This window comes from Colias eurytheme, chromosome 3 (genome assembly GCF_061535395.1).
Source record: "Colias eurytheme isolate Ceu_HAF_F1 chromosome 3, ilColEury1 Martin Lab GWU primary, whole genome shotgun sequence".
In the NCBI taxonomy this organism is placed as follows: Eukaryota; Metazoa; Arthropoda; class Insecta; order Lepidoptera; family Pieridae; genus Colias; species Colias eurytheme.
The window spans coordinates 5,286,550-5,294,925 of record NC_142982.1 but is presented as its reverse complement, the minus strand read 5'-3'; the positions used below and the strand labels follow the sequence as shown (position 1 = coordinate 5,294,925).

At 32.6% G+C, this 8,376-nt stretch overlaps 2 protein-coding genes across 2 annotated transcripts in view; one reads left to right on the top strand and one right to left on the bottom strand.

Annotated features, from left to right (window-relative positions):
- On the top strand, positions 1 to 2,119 carry Lipt2 (Lipoyl(octanoyl) transferase 2). The gene is made up of 3 exons (XM_090119600.1): positions 1 to 312; positions 820 to 1,032; positions 1,219 to 2,119. Exons 1-3 carry the CDS (start codon positions 156 to 158, stop codon positions 1,563 to 1,565), a joined length of 717 nt encoding a protein of 238 aa, XP_089975726.1. The 5' UTR covers positions 1 to 155; the 3' UTR covers positions 1,566 to 2,119.
- A 187-nt stretch (positions 2,120 to 2,306) lies between these two features.
- Positions 2,307 to 8,376, bottom strand: part of tyn (trynity) — a 35,623-nt gene continuing 29,553 nt past the window's right edge. Inside the window, exons 9-16 of the mRNA XM_090119599.1 lie at positions 5,496 to 5,624; positions 5,247 to 5,422; positions 5,010 to 5,143; positions 4,040 to 4,179; positions 3,735 to 3,816; positions 3,510 to 3,654; positions 3,091 to 3,304; positions 2,307 to 2,859 (exon numbers count right to left, since the gene is read on the bottom strand). Coding sequence (XP_089975725.1) covers positions 2,711 to 2,859; positions 3,091 to 3,304; positions 3,510 to 3,654; positions 3,735 to 3,816; positions 4,040 to 4,179; positions 5,010 to 5,143; positions 5,247 to 5,422; positions 5,496 to 5,624 — 1,169 coding nt within the window. The 3' untranslated portion in view covers positions 2,307 to 2,710. The remainder of the gene's footprint in view (positions 2,860 to 3,090; positions 3,305 to 3,509; positions 3,655 to 3,734; positions 3,817 to 4,039; positions 4,180 to 5,009; positions 5,144 to 5,246; positions 5,423 to 5,495; positions 5,625 to 8,376) is intronic.

Here is an 8,376-nt window from a genome sequence, read left to right as displayed (position 1 = left end):
TTGACATGTTACTATTTTGTTTTTAAAATTTCGTTTGTTTTTATTTTAATTTCAAAATTAATCCTGAAAATCGTCACATATGTAAACTCTAAATAAAACCAATTAATTAATTTATCAATAAATTTAAGTTCAGTTTATTTCACGTTATATTTAAAATGGTAAAAGTATGGAGGTTAGGTCTTATGAGTTACGATACAGCTTTAAAAATCCAAATGTCCATTGCCAGGAAACATTTAGATTCTATGATGAAAGGAATTGATGGGGATTATGATACTTTACTTCTTGTGGAACATAAACCGGTGTACACAGTTGGTGAGATACGTTTAATAAATATTTTTTTTCTCTAGCCTATTCTTGGAACTTTATTTTCTATTAGTAAAATATAGGTAATTTTTGTGTATAGCCTCTATCCTGGCATTCGGAGTTTCCAATTCATAGTGTAGGTATTTTTTTTCAATGCTAGTAATAAACAAAAATTTTGAACAAATGAGATGTGGTAGTATGTTGTAAGTAGTAGTTATTGAGGGAATACCTAACTGAATATTTATTTATTTTATTACTGAATTGCGCACATAATGGCACAATTTCATGAAAATAATTTTCATACTGGGAGGACATTTTATATACATAATTATATTGATATAATGCAAGTTGTTTTTGATGTTTAAAAGCACTTAACTTTAAACATTTATTATTCTTAATCTTGTAGATTTTAAATCATCAATATGTATCTTAAAAGACAGTGTTTATATTTCTTCATTCATGTCTTTATAATTCAAATTCAATCTTCATGTAAATTTATATTATAATACTTCACAGGCATTCGAGATGACACACCAAATGAGGAAGTACGCCGGTTAAAAGACTTAGGAGCGGAGTTTCGTAAAACAAACCGAGGAGGGCTTATAACATTCCATGGCCCTGGACAATTAGTAGCATACCCTATCATTAACTTGAAACATTATAAAACAAGTGTAAAGTGGTACGTGAATAGCCTGGAACAGACTGTCATCAATTTGTGTGATGAATTAGGTAATTATTAATTATCTGTATATTTACTTTCAAAAATTAAAACTGTAATATTTTCCATGGTTTTATATGAGTGAATCAAAAAGTCAAAGTTATGTAAATAAAAAGTTATATAAATATTATATTAGTTCTACAATAGGTTCATGTATTTTCAGTAATAAAAATTGATAACATTCAATTTAATTTCAGGAATAAAAGCAAACAGGAGTCCTCACACAGGTGTTTGGGTAGATGACAACAAAATAGCGGCAATAGGTGTTCACGCATCCAGATATGTAACAACACATGGAATCTCTCTCAACTGTGATAATGACTTGTCATGGTTCGATCACATTGATCCTTGCGGCATTGAAGACAAAGGCGTCACTTCACTCAGCAAGGAGACTGGTGTTAAATGTACCATTGACAAAATAACTCCAATATTCTTAAAAAATTTTGAAAAAGTATTTGATTGTAAGTCTGAAGATATCAACACAGATATACAAGAAGATATATTAAGTAGCATATATAGCAAATTATTGACCACTACCATATGAGTGTTTGTTGTTCCTATAGAATAATTTATTAGATGTTGTTTTGTTTACAAATGTGATGAATAAAAAAAGTAATGATTTGTACAAATTTTATTTATTAAATAAATCAAATAATAAATAGTATAAGTTATTCTAAATAAATAAAGAAGTCTCAAGTTGGGTTAAGAGAAACGGGAAAAGCGTTGTTTTTGTGCTAAATGTTTAATTTTACTAATACTTATTTCACCATTTCTACAGAACCCAACTGAAAGTTCATCGAGGCATAGATAATAATTGACAGTTATTAAGGGAGCTTAACGCCAACTTTAAAAGTCAGAATATTTACAAATAAATGCCTAATGTTATTGTATAAAAACTTAACCTAAGTAGTATACATCAAAATCCTTTAACATATAATTGGGCACAAATCAATAGGATTTGTGTGATCGGTTTAAAAACTTAAAAATTGTTCCAATATTTAAAATCAGAATAATCCCCTTAAATGGGAATTCAATTATAAAATAATCAGGCACATGAATATATTTTTAGGGATTATTCCGAATACATTTTACAATCCATACTAATATTATAAATGCGAAAGTAACTCTGTCTGTCTGTCTGTCTGTTACTCAATCACGCCTAAACTACTGAACCAATTTGCATGAAATTTGGTATGGAGATATTTTAATACCCGAGAAAGGACATAGGCTACCTTTTATTGCGAAATATGTACCACGGGCGAAGCCGGGGCGGGCCACTAGTTTTTAATAAAGGCAGATCTATCTAAAGCTTACAGATAATAAATGCAAATTCTGTAAAAGCATAATACCTATTACTTAAGTAATTTTCAACAAGCACATTGCTTATTAAAAAGGAGTTTATATTTGTACCTACGGCTATTCGTAAATCTAAAAATATTAAATGCTTATAAATGCATCAGATAATGTTTAGTAAACGCAATACCTACGCGGTGGTTACAAGTTACACAACATTCATGTCGGTACACCACGATTATAATTTCTTAAAACTACTACAGTTAAAATTATGGATGGATTACATGACATATTTTAAGTTATCAGTCATTTTATCACAAGATCGTAGATTTGCATTTTCCATAAAATATCCTGGGCTTAATTGTGATATATTTCAATTTAAAACTTAAATATAACCTACAAATGTTTTGGTGGCGCGAGCCATTTACGCATGTAGTAGCAGAAAATTGTAGCAATGTATAAAAGAACTAGTAGAGCACATGCGACTCCGAGAAGTAAGACTGATCCTTTGCTGGGACATGGCTCCACAATTGTGACTGTTTTCTCTGTAATAGAAAATAAAGTTTATAAGTTACAGCTTCAAAATTTATATGTTTTAACAAATTTTGATAAAGGGGAACTCCCGCTTGTATTTCATCCCTTATACAGGGCATAAGTTTATCCAGAATATCGAAATCTCCATTAAGAAATTCTTCATTATACTCGTAGTTAAGTAATTAATAACAAAAATAATAAGTGTGTATTTCAATTTCACAAGACTAAAGCAATTGACTTACCTCCGTAATTAGCTTCAGATGCAGTGCCACCTGGCTTGTCGGATCGTAGGAAATCTGTACTCTGTCTATCATCACCAAAATCAAGCACCAAGATTTCTTGAGATATATTCATATCTTCCTCTTGCGTAGCTGCTTCACCGGTCTCATTGTGAGGCAAAGAACGCCTCTTTCTTCCCCATGATTCAATAGATTCTCTGCCCCATTCGCATACAGCCTAAAAATATATGAAATATGTTAATATTAACAAATATATATAAATATAATAAACAGCATTTGAAACCATCGATGTTGGGATCAATATTCGCATACATTATACTTTAAAACCGGTCCATCTCCGACGATTTTTTTACCAAGACAAGGATAAACACGCTATTGTAAAAAAAATATAAGTTTTATGATTTATTCCTTTAAATACTTACTGGTTCGCAGGGTCCAAGACAGTACTTGACATTGCACTGGAATATAACACCATAAGATTCAGTGAATCTGAATGCCTCATAAACAGATTGAAGAGCGTTGCCATCTGGAGTGAATGCTGGGAAGATTGACGGGTCCACGGGACAACTAAAAATTGAAATAATATCAAGTAAGTAACAAAATTAATGGAAACATTATACAAAATTTATTATCTTGTTTCAGCTTACCCTTCGTCATCAATAATCTGGAATGTACTCTTGGAGTCCTTAGCCATAGCCACACAGCTGCGTGCAAATATGCCGTAAGGAGCTGAGAAAAAATGTAAGTTATGTATAAATTATTTTTACATTTAAAACTTCATTAGCGAACTGAATTAAAAAAATCCGTTGTGAAATATTTCGAATACCTCATACATAAATTAGCAATGTAAAAAACTTGTTAAAGCCTTTCAGGTTTTTAAAGAATAACCACAGTACATTTTATACAATGCTCTATTCCGATTAAACGTATACAAGATAATGAATGAGCTTACTATCTTCTGGAATCTCGATACGGAAGGTAAGTCGGTCTCCGATACGAACAGTTTCCACCTCTCGCTGGCGGCTGTCCAAGATGCGGATACGTGGGGGCGGCGCCTCCGGAGCAGCCGTGATTGAAATCATTTCCGGATCTCTGCAAATATAATTATTTTCGTGAGTACAAACTTAACCTCTCATAATTAAATATTATTCATAATTAAATATTCGGCTTTGTAATAGGGTTGCGGTTGATATATCATTTAACTCTATTGACACGAAAGCTTAATACTAAAACTACAAAATTGTTAAATTTTTTATTCATTTTGACAATCAATTAATAAGCATTGCAATAATTAACTCAATCAAACTTTGGACGCAGTTAATAACCTCATAACAATGTGAATGGATGGAATCTCCACCGACACAACAGTGGTAAACATAAAATTCCACTTCGCTATTTCCTGCTATTCTAATTCTAATCGTTGTAGTTATTCATCGTGTTCAACAGAACATCCAACATATCATTTTAAGAATTCCGATCATAAACAAGCATATTAGGCTATTATTATGGATCACGTTTCTCCGATCTCTATTAAAAACACATACGAGGCAGCAAGTGTTATGTCTGCCTATCACGTTCTTGATTCTTGAATCTAAACGATTCATGTATTATGCAGTAATGATATTGGGTCAAAAGAGTTTTATACTCCTTGCATGTGCTTAAGGCTTTAAATGCTCGTTGTCATTTTACATAAACTGATTTCCCAGAAATTTTTGGAAGTATTTAGGTAATCATGTTCCAATGTGAAATTTGAATACATAAACCATTCGTATATAATTCCAAAGATTTGGGAAAACACTTTTTTCATCTTCGAAGTAGGCCTTAGCTATACATATAGTTAACGGCACTTTGAAGGGCGATATTAAATTTTATAGATAAGGTTCAACATAATTTAAATATGTAACCGTTGTACTGTTACTAACCTAATAGGCACCATTCCGAATGTGATGTTCTTCGAACTCATGTCATACGTGCATTTCACCTTGTAGATCTTGTCCGCTTTAGTCATCACCACGCTGTGGTGTTGGAGAACAACAGTGTTCGAATAAACACCAGTCTGAAAATATTCCCTTTCTCAGTACATTTTGCTAAACAAAGGTAAATTTAAATAATCCGCAGACATCTATTTTACGATAATTTAACGACTTATAAATACTTACGACACTTTGTGTGTTACAATCTTGGCCAGCCATCGTAAGGTCGAGTCTGAATAGATCGCTATTAACAACATCAATGTTGCAGGTCTCGGATCTTCCCAAAGCGTATATTCTTCCATTGAAAGGCTTGTTTGTGCGAACTTGTACTGCAATTCTTGTATCCTTACAATGTACAGATACTGAAAGGCAAATGTTAATTAACTTGTGACTCTATATTGTGTTAAGAACGTGAAAGATCAATGTAAAATTTACCATCGTAGCATGTTCCAGTTTTGTCGCAATTAGCGTCGTTTCTCGAAAGATTGTTTGCCAAATTAACATCTTGCTGATGTTCAATAGTCACAGGCAACTCTCCGCTCGGATTTGCGTTCGCAGGTGGTTCTAAGCAAAAAAGAAAATGCAAATGATATGCGATCAAGATCAAGTGTAGTTAGAATCTATTAATAAGTAATTCTTTGATGGTACAGAGAACATGCGTGTTCAGCGTGTATCGACATAATTGATACAAGATTGCGGCGATGTATCAGCAATCGATGATTTCTAAGTGTAACGTGGGTACTGCAATTACAGAGAGACGTGCAAAGCTCGCCGCTCTAAGAATTTCTATATTTTCACACGCTATTGATGAGTACTAGATAGTTACGCTTACGACATCTAGCATTCGCTTATAGGTTAATAATGCTGGTGCATGGTCATCATGAGATTTTATGCTATCTTCGAGACATGATTATTATGCGTGTGCAGTCAATTTGTGTCAATTACATATAAAATGCTTTGACTTTGAAAATAGAAATTTCCAGACAACGTACCTAGGTAACTATATCAAGCCGTAATTTGTAGTGTCTAACTGTACCTATATCTGGAGCATTTCCGTAGACATAAACATCATTTCGTGTCATTGTTTGTACAACATTGTTACGGAATTGCTATTGTCGGAAAACAGTTAAACTTCCAAGGGTGCTAATGGAGAGTCAAGGACCGTGACTTTTCGTTCGTTCACCAACACGTTGTTACGATTACTTTCGGTATTCATTTTCTTCTCCATCCATATACGAAAACTGTTATATGTTACTTATATCTTGAGTATATTGGTCCATGCTTATATGCGGAATTAAAGCTGAATTTGTAATATGTACAAAAATAATAATTCACAATCATATTATAGCTTTGCGAATTTTCTACTTGTATAATTCGATTTTATGCATTCGATTCAAGCCATTTAGGTCATTGACCAGCCATTTAAAGGTTTGTCACACTTGTATTGATCACGGCCCAAAATAATAATATACCTACGTGAACTACCTACGCAACGTTCAAGTTATAAAAAGGAGCTACAGACTTTTGTTTATAATATATTAGCATGATTACATATTTATAAATGGAAAAGAATGTTCAGTTCATGGATTTAATTGATTAAAACATGTTTTGTTTTAAAATGCATTGCTTGATTGCATTTCTTGATAATCTATAATAAGTAGCTGGTACTGAAACGTTCATCAGCAATGTCGACGACACGAATTTGTAACGCTTCAATAACTGACTTGAATTTTTCTCACGCTTAAACTTATTACTTAATGCTAAATTTATCCTTAATGAAGCACTTTTTTGTTACGGTAAAATGTAAAACTACATAAACAATATTTATAGTTATTATGCTCTTTTTGCGTTTACAGAAACTGTTCATAGAATTGCAGTGAGCAAAGAAGCAAGTCACGAAGCGATCATCTGTGTTCTAATACCAACATTTTATAAAAAGCGCCTGGTTATAATATAATGCATTCTTTCTGTTTTCGTTTTATTCCTTTTTTACAGCTGGCCAAACAATCTTTTCTGCGATTGCTTAAGCTCTATAAGTAGGCTAGTCTCCGGCTTTATAGTCGAGCGTCGTTTTACGAAACTATTATATCTTTCTTTTTCGGATTAAATTGACTTTCCGTTAGATATTTCACGTTTATAGATGCTAGGTTATGGATAAAACCGCTCTTTTATACGTTTTTTATTCAATAAACTACTCTTTTTAGTACACTTAACAGAACTTTGTTATTACATTTGTTGTGTATAATAAATTGCACTTTTACACGACTTATACCTTTTTGTATTGGTGTACTATTTATTTATATTTTATTTAACTACCTATAATATTAGTAAGAAATGAAAAAACCTAACGATAGAGCTCTAGAGGTGTTTCATAAATATGTGGAGCCAAATAGACGCTGCATAATATGTAGAATGAAATAAATTAGATACGAGTCAATCCTGTTTATAAAACTTAACCGCGAGGTCCACAAATGTAAATTAAAAAAGAATTCAGAGAGTATGTATAGAGCACCTATATATCTGACTTGTATTTCTGATACTTTAAGTTTTACGCTGTCTATCTCCTTCAATCTAGGTTCCTTCGTTTCATAAGATTATATCTCAAGGGCATAAGATTATGATTACATTAGTTTAATAGCGTCGTGATACAGAGTGCGGACATCGCCCTGTCTTACTGGTTACATTCGCAAGGCCACGCAAGGTCGTTACATTCTTTATCCTATACCTACGCGCCGGTCGTCATCAGCACTCCTGATCCAACTATTACTAATTTAGCAATGCCTACCCTAACACAGTAACCAACAAGACGTCAGACCGGTTTTAGCATAAATAACTTTCACGTAACTTTATATTTTTAATATTAAGTTGTATTTAAACTTACGTGGAAATAGGTTTCAGGTGCTTAATAAACAGAAATTTTGCCTTTTTTGTATGAACAATGAAATGTATGTTTTTTTGTCTATCATTTAAATAAACGTGTGATCATATAAAAAGCATAGAACCGTTATTAAACAGAATTTTTCATGCTCTTAGATTATGCATAGTAACAAGCTTTTCAATCATAACATTAGATTACTTCGTAATTCAAATTTGGTTTTATATAAGAAACGTTGCCATTACATCAGCTATGTATCAATAATATCAATTTGCGCTAGCTAAACAAATTAAGCATCAACGAACTGTCGATGCTCTATATCTATTCCAATTCAATTATAGTTGAAATAGGACTGTAGCGAGATGAAACTGAGCTCACGGCGGCAGTAAAAACGTCTTTTTAATTTCGTGTACCACCACCGTTATAAGGCACGCACGAGCG

Bases quoted from the DNA above. Each gene is read 5' to 3' on its own strand.
- Lipt2 (XM_090119600.1), top strand. From the start codon at position 156: ATGGTAAAAGTATGGAGGTTAGGTCTTATGAGTTACGATACAGCTTTA. The intron at 313-819 runs GTGAGATACGTT...AATACTTCACAG, and splicing joins TAAACCGGTGTACACAGTTG to GCATTCGAGATGACACACCA. The intron at 1,033-1,218 runs GTAATTATTAAT...ATTTAATTTCAG, and splicing joins CAATTTGTGTGATGAATTAG to GAATAAAAGCAAACAGGAGT.